This window comes from Pithys albifrons, chromosome 17, assembly GCF_047495875.1.
Source record: "Pithys albifrons albifrons isolate INPA30051 chromosome 17, PitAlb_v1, whole genome shotgun sequence".
Classification (NCBI taxonomy): domain Eukaryota; kingdom Metazoa; phylum Chordata; class Aves; order Passeriformes; family Thamnophilidae; genus Pithys; species Pithys albifrons.
In genome coordinates, this window is record NC_092474.1 from 6,490,444 (window position 1) to 6,503,489 (window position 13,046).

Genomic DNA, 13,046 nt, shown 5'->3' on the forward strand with positions numbered 1-13,046 from the left:
AGTGTGAAGAACTGGTTTTCAGCAAAGTTTACTGAAAATATTAACTCTGATGAGCAAGAAATGAATTGAAGCAACATTATATTACGTGAAAGAAATATGTGAGTGATTCAAGTCTATAAACCTGAAGAAAATGTCTCTGTATTAACCATCCTCACAACCTGGAAAGCTGCAGCACAACCCCCTGCCAGGAGTCTCTGCCCCTCCAGCCTCTGCCCTGCATTTCTCTGAGTTCATATCCTTCTTTAATTTATTCTTTTTAACTTTATGAGGGCCAAAGCTCTTCACCACAAAGCAAGGTGTTAGTGATGCTGTGAGGCTGATGGGAGCAGAGGATTCCTTCTTTATAAATCAGATTATTCACTTTGCCAGGAGTTGGATTTCAGTGATCCACGTGGGTCCCTTCCAGCTCAGGGTGTTCTGTGATTCTGTGAAACCTGAACTGAATTCTGCTCCTTTGGGTCTACAGGAGGAGGGAAAACCACTGGGGTTGGGCCCAGGAGTCACAGTGGCCTCTCTGAGCTTTACACAAACAAATCCCTGGAGCAAAGACAAAGGGAATGGCTGATGGGGGAGGAAAGGGAAGAGCCAGGACAGGGCCTGGGCAGAGCTCAGCTCTTGGGTTCCAGGCGTGACCTTGGCATGAAAGGACAGGGCTGCAGGACAGCCCAGCCCCAGGGGGCAGCAGGACTGAGCCTGGCAGGGCAGGGATGGGGGTGGTGGAAGGACTCGTGTCTGAGGAACCCACCAAGCGAAGGGCTCAGCAGGGGATTTGGCTTCCCAGAGCTTGGGCAGCTTTTCCACGCTGGGACCCGGAGCAGGAGGAAGGATGTGAGCACTGGAGAGCCCTGTGGGCACTGAAGCCCCCGGGGTGCCCCTCTGGGCTGGGGTTTGTGCCTCTGGGGAGCTGCACCCCCAGGGCAGGTGGGCACAGGGGCTCCAGCCCCACATGGGGCTCACCAGGCTCTGGGGCTGAGCCAGAGAAAGGTTTTATTGTGACACTGAGGGAAGTCCCCGTGCAAAGGGCAGTGACAACACCAGAGCCATGCCCAGAGGGCACTTTGCACATGCAGCCAGGACCTGAGCCAGGAAATCGCTGCCAGTGCCAGCAATTACTGCTTGAAACATGGGAGGAAACCCAACCCTTCATTAATTCAGGAATTTGCAGGTAGTAGAGCAAGTCTGTTGCCGTGGGAAGGCTGAAATATGTAAATTAGATTAATTCTCATTCCAGAGTGTTGTAGCTACCCTAAAACAGTATTTATTCTCCAAATTCAAGATTGAATCTAAAAGCAATTAAAACAAAATCTTACAAAAGGAGATGCACAGAGAGGCAAACACCTCCGTGCTTTCCCAGCTTCCCGCAGAGCTAAAATTAAAACTTTGGATAGACTAAATCTGAGCCCTCCCAGTTGTTTCTTGTCTTCCTCCATAACTGAGTGTCTGGCACATGCCCTAAATCTGCCTTTTGTTAAGAACTCCATGGTTTGGATGGGATTAAGCTGCTTTTTAAGAGTGTGTTTGCTGTTTCCAGGAAGTCACCAGAGGGCAGTGCCAGGGCTGGGTCGGTGTCCGTGTTGAGTCCTTTGGCATGTCCAGCTGGGCAGTGGCTTCCCTGGGGTTATGACACTTAAGTCTGGGCTGTTTATAAACCCTCAACTGTTTCCCAGTTTGTTTGGGAATCAGCTCTTTGGGGGTGAGGGCGGCACCTCCTGACATGCTCTACATGCGCTTGGTCTCCCCGTTGGGCTCCAGGATGGTCAGGTTCCCTCTGGCATCCTGATCCATCTCTATGGCTTCAAACAGAGACTTGAAATTCCCAGCACCAAAACCCTGTGGAGACAACGGTGTTCCAGAGCAGAGGGTTTGGAACCAGCTGGGAAGGAGCAGCACTGAGAGCTGGCTGGGGATGGGGCTGGATGGCCCTGAGGGCTCCCAGCCAAGATCCCTGTGAGACCCTCAGACCCACCTGGTGGTTGTGCCTCTGGATCACCTCCAGAAAGACTGTGGGTCTGTCTTGGACTGGTTTGGTGAAGATCTGGAGCAAGTAGCCTTTCTCATCAAAATCTACCAGGATTTTCAGTTCCTGCAGAAAAGAAACAGGACAACAACTCATAGACCCACAGAGGAGCAAGGGGGTCTCTCTGTATCACTCTGAGGATCCAGTCCAGCCCTGGGCAGCCCTCTGCCCCTGAGGCTGCCCTGACTCACCGCCAGCTTGTCAATGTTCTCCTTCACTTTGATTTTGGCCGTTTTGAGCCTCTCCCGCAGCACCTGGTAGTAGCTGGAGGGCACATCCATGAACTGCATGCCCCGCTGCTTCAGGTTGGTGATCTGCAAGGCACAGGAGACCCGGCATGGGTCAGGCTGGGAGCAGTTTGTGCCAGGGGAGTGGATGTCCTGGGACAGACAGTGTCTGGAGCCAGATGCTTTCCCGTGATTTTAGTCATCCTCATCATCTGGCTTTGGGCATTGGGAAGGGGAGGGTCCAAGATGCCCTCTCTGGGCAGTGCAGAGAGCTGACCACTGTGCAAATGAAGATGCTTTATCCCACCCTGCCCCCAGTCCCTCTGGAGGCCCTTTGGTCTGGAGAGGAGCCCAAACCCAGATGTTGAGCAGCAGCTGGGCTGAACCCAGCCTTGCTGAGGGTGGGTGGTGGGCTCTGGGGTCTCAGCCCAGCAGCCTGGGCTGCCCGAGCTCCCACCAGGCCCCCTGAGGATGGAGGTGCCATCAGGGGCCCTGCAGACCCCCATTGCTTTAAGCTGCAGACAGGTCCCCTTGCAGGGACACCGGGCAGTTAATCCTGGTTGTAAAACAACCATGGCACAAAGCCCATTCCCTCTGCCCATGTCCTCACACCCTGCAGGGGTCATGGTCCACCCCTGCCTTGTGATGGGGGCTGTGCCTGGAGCTGCTGGAGAGGACAGGCTGGCACAGGGGGCTCCTGGGGGCACTCACTGCTGAGATGATGTCCGAGGTGTTCAGGGCGATGTGCTGAACTCCGGCCCCTCCGTAGTAGTCGATGTATTCCTGCAGGGAGAAGATTTTAATGGCAGCACAGCTGTAACTGCAAAGGTCTGGGTGTGGGCTCAAAAATGTGAAGGCAAAAGCAGCTCAGGACACCATGAAAGGACAAAAAGACACTGTGGATGAGATTAGGGTAATCCAGCTCTGCCTGGCGGCTCCTGAAGGTTTGGCAGAGCCAGGATTGATTTCCAACAGCCACCTCAGCACAACAGATCTGCTCTGGCTCCAAGTCACTGACCCCTGGTCCCTCTTCCTTCACCAAAGCCCTGCTGGAGGTGGAGGCAACCTGATGGATCAACCACCAGCATCTGCTCACCTGAATCTGGGATTTCTTCTTGCCAGGTGCTGGCTCATTGATGGGCATCTTAATGGTCTCCTCGTAGTTAGTGACCACGATGGAGCGCAGGGCACTGAACTCGGTGTGCAGCTGTTTGTCATCCACTGACCAGAAGCGGTGGAAGAGCAGGTTCTTCTGGTACCTGCCCAGGCCACAAAGGGCACAATCAACCCCTCACCCCATCCCCGCACTAACGAAGCTTTGCTCTGGCTTAACTGCCCTCAGACACCACCATGGAAAGCAGTGGGGCCACCAGAGCAGTGTTGCTGCTTCATCCCACCTCCCACCAGCCCTCCCACTCTTACCAGTCTGCCACTGGGACCATCTGGAGGTCAGGCTGGTTCCCCACAACATGGTCAACAAAGCTCAGCTTGGCACTTGGTCTGTGGGGGGAATGGGGCAGGGGGGGTCTTAGCCCAGCTCAGGGGCTCCCCACAGCATGAGGGGCTCCAGGGTGAGGTGATGGGGACCTGTCCAGCTCCTCGGTGGGACATCCCACCAGGATATGGTGGCAAAGAGCAAGGCAGGACCCTCTGGAAAGTACTCACAACTTGGGCAGCAGGGGGTCCTTGAAGAGGGGCGGGTGGTACCCTGGTAGGAACAGGCCCTTGTAGTTGAGCTTCTCTATCAAGGTGTGGGTGGTGTCACCATACTGTGAGGAGGGGAAAGTGGTTGTGTGGTGGCCTCATTTGTTTTGGGACCTCCCAGGTCCCGCCTGCTCCATGGCCCCCACTCTGCCCTGCCCTTACCGTCTGGATCACCGCGAACTTCACCTTCCCAAACTTGTCCTGCTCCACCCAGGGCTCCTTCACCACCACGGCTCCGCGTTCCTTGGCTTTCTGAGCAGTAGAGAGACTCCCTCCTGCCACAGCTCCCCTGGGCAGAGGGGACACATCCCCAGGCCTTTCCCTGCCTCCCCTCCCTGCTCCCTGGGGCTGTGTGGGAGGGAGTGGAGGGGCTGCCTACCTGCACGATGAAGTCACAGTCCTCCACTTCGAAGGCGACGTCCTTCACCCCATCACCGTGTTTCACCAGGTGCTCCCCCATCTCTGCAAGGAGCAAGGACAGCCACAGGTGAGCAGAGCTGCTTTGCTCCCCCTCAGCCATTTCCCACTCCATGCCCCCATGACACCTACCCTCATTCCCTGGATTGAGAGCGGATGAGAGAACAAAGATGATCTGGTGAGGAAGAGGAGAGGTGAGGATGGAGCTGCAGTGGTGGGGCTGAGGCACCACAGGTGATGGGTTTCATGGTGCAAACTGGGTTGGGCAGCACCCACATGTCTGACACCCCTTCATCTGCCCCCATCCTGGTAGTGGCACCTCTACAGGTGTAGCAGCCCCCTTACCTTGTCCTGCTTGATGACATGTGACACCACCTCCCTGCTGCCAGTCTCCAGCCCCCGATACGCCAGCTCCTCGAACCCCAGCTTGTTGCAGTAGTAGGATGCAGCCTGTGGGCAGGTGAGAGCCAGCCCAGGTGAAGCTGTGGCACTGGTGGCCCCCAGTTCCCACAGGGCACCCCCTGTTCCCACAGGGCTCAGCCAACAGCCCAACAGTGCCAACAGCCCATGGGGAACAGCAACCACAGCGTGTGTGAGTCCCACCTCTGTGTGTGTGTCTGTGTGTTTGTGTGTGTGTGTGCATGTCACTCTGTGTGTGTGTGCATGTCACTGTGTGTGTGTCACTGTGTGTGTGTCTGTGTGTCACTGTCACTGTGTGTGTCACTCCTCTGCTTCCCTCTAGCAGCCCCAGGGGAACAAGCTGAGCCAAGAAAGGGTCAAGAAAGGGCCCACATTGAGGAAAAAACTCGAGTTCAGAGGGAAGTGCTGCCTCCAGAGCCTTTTGTACACAGAACCCAACCCAACCAGGAGCCACCACTGAGCAGGAAACGTTTCTGCCCATCTCCTGTTCTGCAAGGTTGGGCGAAATGCAGTTCAGGTTTGAAGCAGAGGGATTTTTAACCCTCGCCGAGGCCAAACAGCTCTGTGGGTTCTGGTGCCCACAGCCTGAGCCCAGCCACGTGCGTTGGTTTGCACATCCCGGGTCCTGCCCGGCACGCCTCCAGCAGCCGCCCCCACGCCTTGCGCAAGGGCCACCAAGGACAGCGGCCCGCGGGGACAGGCGCCAAGCCAGGGACAGGCTTTGGGACAGCCGAGGGATGACCCACCCCCGCGGCAGCCAATGCCCGGCGGGGCAGTGCCCGCTCCGACACGCGCCTGGCAGCGCAGCCTCTCACCTGCTTGGCATTGCCGACCCAGAAGGTGATGGAGTGGAAGTGGATGAAGCGGCCTCGGGTGGGCTGAAAGGGAGTGAAAACAGGGCTGAGAGCGGCGGCTGCTGCTGCTCCTGCCTTTCCTGCTGTCGCCGCCTTTCCTGTAGCACCGCTCAGCTCCGGAGCAGGGAGAAGTGGCAGCTGTGACCCTGCAAATGTGTCTCCTACAAACGCATCTGAACTAACCGGGTGGAACAACTCTGAAACAGCCCTTTTCCAAGGGGCTTTGCAGTCAGGTCGCCCGGGATCCTGCACTGCACATTGGAACCCAGCTCACCTGGGGTCACAGCCACGGTCCCAGTTCTCCCAGTGCACCCCAGTAAGTTGCCCACCCATGAACCTCACTGTATCAAACATGAATTCTGTCCCACCAGCACCAGGACAGATCGCCCTTAGCTCTGCTTCCCACCACTGCCCAGCCTAGCATGGGGCACCTGGCCACAATGGGCACTGGTGGTTGGAAGCACTTTAAAGGGGAAAACATGGTGAAAAGGTGCAGCATTTTGAAATAAATGTTGCATGAAATGAGGATTCTGCTTAAAGTTTGATTTGACTGGGAAATACCCATAATTTCCAATTTGTCACTCTCCTCCCAAACCAGAGGGAAACCACAAAAGTATCGATTATTGATACTAATTCACAATGAGGAGCTTGTGTGGCCCAGCCAGAGCAGTTTTACTTCTAATTTTACCAGGTAATCAAGGAGTAAGGAATAGGACACGGGTCTTACCTTTTCTCCCTTGTCCGTGTAAGTCGTCTGAAAGAGAATGAGAAAAGAGACGTTAACAGGTCAGGTACTGCAGCCCTGGGGAGCTGATCCAAAGGTCAGGAGTGAGGAACAGCTCTGCTGCACCACCAAAAGCTCCCAATTTGAGCAGACATTAAAGCTCCTGAGACCCCCACACTCCGGAGCCCCGAATGTTTCAATGAATTCCCATCTGCTGCCCCTCACCATTTCTGTGGCCTGGCGATGTGACAGCAGCAAAGGGGGCGCTGAGTCCGGGAGGGCATTTAATACAGCAGGGGCTGGGAAGCTCCTCCTCGGCTCCACCTTTGCCCACCACCAACCCAGGGTTGTGTTTGGTTTGGGCTGTGAACTGCCAGCACCGCCCAGGGGGTGGTGGGGACACACCGGGGCCAGGGCACGGGGTCCTGTGGCATCCTTGCTGTGGCACAGCTGGTCAAACGGGGAGGAAGGTGAATGTGTAAGAGTGTGAGTGTGCAAGGGTGTGCAGGGCTGCGAGTGTTCAAGGGTTGAGTGTGCAAGGGTGTGTGTGCAAGGGTGTGGGTGTTCATGGGCATCAATGTGCAAGGGTTGAGTGTGCAGGACTGGGGGTGTGCAGGATTGGGGGTGTGCAGGGCTGGGGGAGTGCAGCACGTGAGGCCCTTCTGCCCCCACAGCCAAACCCGCTGTCCCCGTGGGTGCTGGGTCAGGGTGGGTGACGCAACCACAGCAGCTCATTCCCTGCCTGCCAACCCCGCCCTTGGGGACATTCACCCCTTTGTGGGGACGTGTCACCCTGGCCTGTGCTGGGCCAGGACAGCCTGCAGAGTCCAGCTGTGTGTGCGGTGCCTGGGCACAGGGGCATGTGGTGCCACCTCCATCTCTGGTAACCCAGTCCTGCCAGGGACCCCAAAATGTGGGAGCAGCAGGAGGAAGGGACAGGAGGTGGCCCTGGTGGGGAGGCACCGGTGTACAAACACCCCATGTTATTGCCATTACTGTGCCACCCCATGTCACCATCAGAGCAGTGCAACTCAATGATGGTGACACTGCTGTGCCATCCATGTCACCCCGTGTGCAACCCAGCGACACAGACACTGCTGTGCCACCCGATATCCCCATCAGAGCAGTGTAACCCAACAACGGGGACACTGCTGTGTCACCCCATCAAGGTCTGTGTAACCCACTGTCGGTGCCACCCCCTGTAGGCGTGTCCCCGCTGTCCCCGCCCTACGGGCGTGTCCCTGCCGTCCCCCCTGTCCCCGCCCTGCTGTCCCCGCTGTCCCCGCCCCGCGGGCGTGTCCCACTGTCCCCGCAGTCCCCGCTGTCCCTTCCCGGCCGCCGTCGCCCCGCGCTGCGCGTCCCGCCCCTCCCGCCGCGGCCATGGCGGATCCCGGCGGGGCCCGCCCCGTCACCGTCAGCGACGTTCAGCAGCTGGTGCGCAGGAAGGACGAGATCGAGGCGCAGATCAAGGCCTGCTACGAACTGCTGGACGGGGTGAGTGCCGGGGCCGGGCCGGGCGGGCGGCGGGGAGGGCAGCGCTTCTGTCCCGCCCCAGCCCTAGCCCGGCCCGGCCCGATCCCAAACCCAGCCCGGCCCGGCCCGACCCCATCTCGACCCAATCCCAACCCCAGCCCGGCCCTATCCCGACCACATTCCAACCCCATCCGGCTCTTCCCCCGCAGCAAAAGGGCGTTGGGATGCACGAGCCGCTCGTGGACGCCGAGGGCTTCCCCCGCAACGACATCGACCTGTACCAAGTGCGCACCGCGCGGCACAACATCATCTGTGAGCGGGGGACGGGCCGGGAATGCGGATATGTGCGGGAATGCGGGGGGGGTGTGCGGGGTTCGGGGGTGTGTGCGGGAATCCGGGATGTGTGCGGGACTCCAGGGTGTGTGCTGGGTCTGATTCCTGTTTCCCCCAGCGGGTCCGATCCCTGTTTCCCAGCGGATCCAGTCCTTGTTCCCAGCGGGTCCGATCCCAGCGGGCTGGCTGAGTCAGTAAAACCCTTTTGTGTCCGTGTTGCTGCGGCAGCAGCATCGAAATCCCACTGAGATTTGTGCAACACAGCAAAGCTTTCCTGGGGTGGTTGTGGAGCGGACGAGGGGTGAGGACCAGCTGGGCATGTGTTTGATCCCAGGCCTGCCCTGTGCCCAGTCCTTGGGGAGGGGTTTTGCTCTTCCTACAGAACAGTGGGTGGCTTGATGGAAAGACAACGTCAGCTGCCCATGAGTTCTTGGGGTCCGTGGGACTCCCAGCCCTGCTGCCCTTGCCTGTTTACCAGAACTCGTAGGGTGGTTTTTCAGCATCTCATTGTTGCTGATAAACATCTGCTGGGCTGTCCCCGCAGATAGAGCAGCAGAGGTTCTGCTGAGCTCAGACAGCCAGGACAGGCTCTGAAGAGGGGCTGAGAGTCCTGGGGGGGTTCCTGCTCCCTGTGTGCTCACCGTGTCACCCACAGGTCTGCAGAATGATCACAAGGCTCTGATGAAGCAGGTGGAGGAGGCCCTGCACCAGCTGCACGCCCGGGAGAAGGAGAAGCAGGCGAGGGATGAGGCAGAGGCCTTGGCTGAGGCCATGAGCCAGAGCCAGAGCCTGCCACAGCCCTTTGCCAAAGTGAACGCCGTGACCCCGGGCTCCCCCGCCAGTGTCTCGGTAGGCTGGGACAGCTCCTGGGGAAGGCTTGGTGTGCAGCCAGAGAGAAACACAGCTGAGGGCTTTGTCTGGGTCTTGCTAATCAGTGGGAACAAGCTGGAGGGTTGATTGGGGTGTCCCCCCTTTTTTTGGTCAGAATTGACCCATTGCTGTACAGGACTGAGGTGGGTGCTCTCTCAGCTGTATTGTGGCACCACACAGCTCATCCCACGCCTCACTGAGCATTCCAGCCTCAGTATTTCTCTTCCCATAAAACACAACAGAGGAATGAGCACTTCCCTCTTCCTAGGAAGACATGGAGAGGGTGTGATGGAGTTCAGTTGCCTCAATGGTGGGAAGTGTGGGTGGGTGAAGGGGGGTGCTCCTGTGTTATTCCCTGTCTTGGCACAGTGCAGATGCTCATCTCTCTTCTGTCTCTGTCCAGGGACTTCAGGTTGATGATGAGATCGTGGAGTTTGGTTCTGTCAACGTAAACAACTTCCAGAACCTGCAGAACATTGCCACAGTGGTGCAGCACAGCGAGGGGGTGAGCTCCTTTCTGCTGGGCCTGCATTCTCTGCCTGTCTCTGTTAGCCACAGCTTTTTCCATGTGGCTTGGATGTCTGGAATCATCATTTCCATGTCAGAAACAGTGTCACACTCACTCTGTGCTGTGGGGTAGCCTTGTTGTCTCACAGCACTGAGATAACTGGTGATGGGAGGGAGAGCTGAGAAGTGTGTGCTCTTTGCTGTGAGCATCAGCCAGCATTACTGGACTGGACAAAGAACCTGCCACAGCCATTAAGTGCTGTATAGTGGAAGTGAGAGATTCCCTGGAGATGTCTCCACACAAAACACTCTCAGTTACAGCCACAGGAATAGGAATGGGTGCTGCAGAACAGCTCTCTGGGCATAATGTTGTGGCACTTCAATAAAGAAGGCAGAAGAGACTTGACTTACTGATGGAAAATTGATCTTTTTTTAATTTTCAATGTTTTTCCTGCCTTTCAGAGACCCCTGAGCGTGACTGTGCTCCGTGGTGGCAGGAGGGTGCACGTGGGGCTGACTCCGAAGCGCTGGGCGGGGAAGGGCCTCCTGGGGTGAGCTGATGTTTCACTTCCTAGTGGGGATGAGGCCTTTCAGCAGCTCAGAGCATGTTCCCTGAGCAGGGCCAGCTCTGGGCTCTGCCCTTGGTGTGTCACTGCCCACAGTGAGAGACTGGGAGCTGGAAGCTTTGCATGGGAATACAGAGAGCTGGGTCCATCAAACATGAGCACAGGGAGGAAGGTCTCCAGGGGCTGGTTTGCCTGGTAGAGGAAACCAAAGGAGGAGGGTTGTGGTGGGTCTGTGTCATCCCTTGTCAGATCTCCTGTTTGAGAACTGACATTTTAATGTTTCCTTCTACTCTTTTCTTTTTCAGTTGCAATATCATTCCCTTGCAAAGATGACCATTGCTTGGAAAACAATAAAGCTGAAGCTTGTGCCTGCCTTCTGGACTCTGATCTGGTTTGAGAACTTCCCTAGGTGTTGTTGCTGTGACTTCTGGTCCCAGAGCCTGAGGGGTCTGGCAGAGCAGGGCCTGCCTGAAATTCAGAATTGCACTGGTTGTCAATGCAGAGTTGCAAGATGTGACTTCTCATCTCTTCCACCTTGTAGCAATTAAGAATAAGGCTCTAGAGAAACCCAAACCTCACTTGATACAGGCTCTAAAGAGCTTGAAATGCTCTTATTTGGTGATAATAGAACATTCCCTTTTTCAACCTGTAAAATTCCTTGCTGAAAATCTTGTAATACATTCTAAAAGCTTCTTAAGTACTTTTTGGTGCTTGTCATCATAGATGACAGGCAAGAAATATGCAAGGTTGATACTTTATCTCCCCAACAGTTTTTAAAGTCACTGAACATACTGAAAGGATTTTTGGAATGTCTAGTTACTTTAAATCACTGAGATCAGGAATAGGGGTTATAATTCTACTTTTGTTTACTTTTAGTAGTTCATGTAGTTATGATGAAAGTGCTTCTAATCTGGCTTCTCTCTCTGTCTTTTTTTAATTTTTTTTAGTATTTATTTGTGGAACTTGGTTTTTGGCTGTTTCTCCAGCCAGGACAGGGTTTACCTCTTTGTACCTCCCATTCCCCTCTCCATCCATGGGGAGGGCAGGCAGTGAGCGAGTGGTGCTTGCTCTGGGCTGTTTTCAGTGGGAACACTAAACTGGGGAATACCATTCCTAACCCACAGGTGTATAAACTGTTTCAGGGGATTTCAGGGATGACTGGTTTGTTTGAAGCTTGTTTGCAGCTGAACTGCAAAATACTCTCCCAAAACAATAAAACTGAATATTGCCTCTCTCTGTTCTTGTAGAAGTTATTAATTGGGGCAGAGTTGGGTGGGTTAAATGCAAATTGCACAGACACAGAATCATGACCCCAGACCTTCCAGAGCTGAAGCCCAGATAGGTGCAAGTCCTTCAACAGTGCTTCATAAACAGGTTGTGGCATCAGTAACACATCACACCTAAGGAGTTTGGTAATGATTAACCAGACCTGACACAGACTGGAAAGGTGGACTGTTCCAAGTGGGAATAAAAGCACCGTGTCTGACAAAGATTTACGCACTGAACACAGCTGGCAGAGATGGGCTGTTGGGGTGGTGCATCCCCTCTCTCTCCCTTACCCAGGGAGAACTTCACCTTCCCAAACTTGTCCTGCTCCTGGGGCAAGGACTGAAACCTGCTTTGGTAAGGAGCAAATCCTGCTCCTGGAGCTGTAGAACTCCCTGATTGTTCTACAGAGGAGGGGTTGGAGCAGCCTCTCCAGGTCGAGGAGATAATGGGATCTGATAGAAGTCCTTTCAGCTCCCAGCAGAGTGTGAGATTCTTGCTGGGCACAAAGCAAAACAAATTAAGTTTAGAAATTGTTATTATTTGAGCTTAACAGCAAGGCTGGGTCAGCAGCTGGGAGCACTTGGAGCTGATTATCTGGGGAGTGAAGCCAGAGCTTGGAGTGAACCCTGGGATCAGAGTCTCCTGTGCAAGTGCCATCTTGGCAGAGAGCTGGGCACGGGTGGGGGGGGACTGGCAGGGGTGGGGGAGAATTTTTCTGGGTTTAACTCTGCTTTTCCTGCTTAGAGGGGCCACCGAAGCAGAGCTGCCTACAACTCCTTGGGAGGTTATTGGGTGTAGAGTCCTCATCCCATTCCCCTGGGCAGGGTGAGGGTTTGGCCCCAAAGGGCTCTGGCAATGCCATGAGCGGGATTTAGGCTTGGAAAGGGCCAAATGTGCCCCCTCCAGGTCCCTGCTTTGGGCGGGGGGTCAGTGCTGTACCCAGCAGCCGCTGGGGATGAGGAGGGTCCCCCTTCCCTCCTGTTCCAGCCCCTCTTTCCTGGCCGCTCCCGGGGCAGATGAGGATGAGGAGGGTCCCTCTTCCCTGCCCTTCCAGCCCCTCTTTCCCGGCCGCTCCCCGTGCAGCGGGTGGGGAAGAGGAGGCTCCCCCTTCCCTCCCCATCCAGCCCCTCTCTCCGGCCGCTCCCAGGGCAGAGGGTAGGGATGAGGAGGGTCCCCTTTCCCTCCCATTCCAGCCCCTCTCTCCCGGCCGCTCCCGGTGCCGCCGCCGGCGCAGCCGGTGCCGTCGTTGCTCCCGTTGCCTGGGAACGGCGGTGGCGGCCGGAGGGACGCGGGGATCGGTGTGTCGGTGAGCGAGGGGGCCCAGGAGGGTCTCCAGGCCTGGCGGGGTCTTGGGAACGGCTCTATGTGACCCCGGTAAGACCCGTGGGGTTCCCGAGCGGCTGTTCCCGAGCTCCCCCCGGAGAAGAGAGAGGGTTTTCCCGGGGCCGCCTCCCGCTCCCGTGGAGGTTTTCTGTGCCCGAGGTTTTGGTGTTGGCTCAAATGCAACCCGCAAAGCCGGAGATGAACCAGGAGCTGCCCGGCTGCTTATGGGCACTGGGACAAAACTCCATCCAAAGGGAAATGTCCATGCCCGGGTGGGAGGATGGGGAGGGAGTCCGGGCTGGAATAACTGGGGCTGTGTTGGGCTTGCTTGTGCTGAGTGGG

General features: G+C 56.2%; 2 protein-coding genes across 2 annotated transcripts; one reads left to right on the forward strand and one right to left on the reverse strand.

Annotated features, from left to right (window-relative positions):
* Positions 1-1,235: 1,235 nt before the first annotated feature.
* On the reverse strand, positions 1,236-6,670 carry HPD (4-hydroxyphenylpyruvate dioxygenase). The gene is made up of 14 exons (XM_071572372.1): positions 6,589-6,670; positions 6,367-6,393; positions 5,601-5,663; positions 4,711-4,815; positions 4,498-4,540; positions 4,328-4,410; positions 4,111-4,200; positions 3,910-4,013; positions 3,667-3,744; positions 3,341-3,503; positions 2,956-3,027; positions 2,209-2,331; positions 1,967-2,083; positions 1,236-1,830 (listed from the first exon to the last, which is right to left on the reverse strand). Exons 1-14 carry the CDS (start codon positions 6,589-6,591, stop codon positions 1,720-1,722), a joined length of 1,182 nt encoding a protein of 393 aa, XP_071428473.1. The 5' UTR covers positions 6,592-6,670; the 3' UTR covers positions 1,236-1,719.
* A 1,011-nt stretch (positions 6,671-7,681) lies between these two features.
* Positions 7,682-11,348, forward strand: PSMD9 (proteasome 26S subunit, non-ATPase 9). The gene is made up of 6 exons (XM_071571939.1): positions 7,682-7,857; positions 8,046-8,148; positions 8,825-9,018; positions 9,443-9,544; positions 10,009-10,097; positions 10,418-11,348. The coding sequence occupies exons 1-6, from the start codon at positions 7,744-7,746 to the stop codon at positions 10,443-10,445; spliced, it is 630 nt and encodes a 209-aa protein (XP_071428040.1). The 5' UTR covers positions 7,682-7,743; the 3' UTR covers positions 10,446-11,348.
* The last annotated feature ends 1,698 nt before the right edge of the window (positions 11,349-13,046 follow it).

Bases quoted from the DNA above. Each gene is read 5' to 3' on its own strand.
- HPD (XM_071572372.1), bottom strand. The intron at 4,411-4,497 runs GTAGGTGTCATG...TGCTCCTTGCAG, and splicing joins TCTCAATCCAGGGAATGAGG to AGATGGGGGAGCACCTGGTG. The intron at 3,028-3,340 runs GTGAGCAGATGC...TTCTCCCTGCAG, and splicing joins AGAAGAAATCCCAGATTCAG to GAATACATCGACTACTACGG.
- PSMD9 (XM_071571939.1), top strand. From the start codon at position 7,744: ATGGCGGATCCCGGCGGGGCCCGCCCCGTCACCGTCAGCGACGTTCAG. The intron at 9,019-9,442 runs GTAGGCTGGGAC...GTCTCTGTCCAG, and splicing joins GCTCCCCCGCCAGTGTCTCG to GGACTTCAGGTTGATGATGA. The intron at 9,545-10,008 runs GTGAGCTCCTTT...CCTGCCTTTCAG, and splicing joins TGGTGCAGCACAGCGAGGGG to AGACCCCTGAGCGTGACTGT.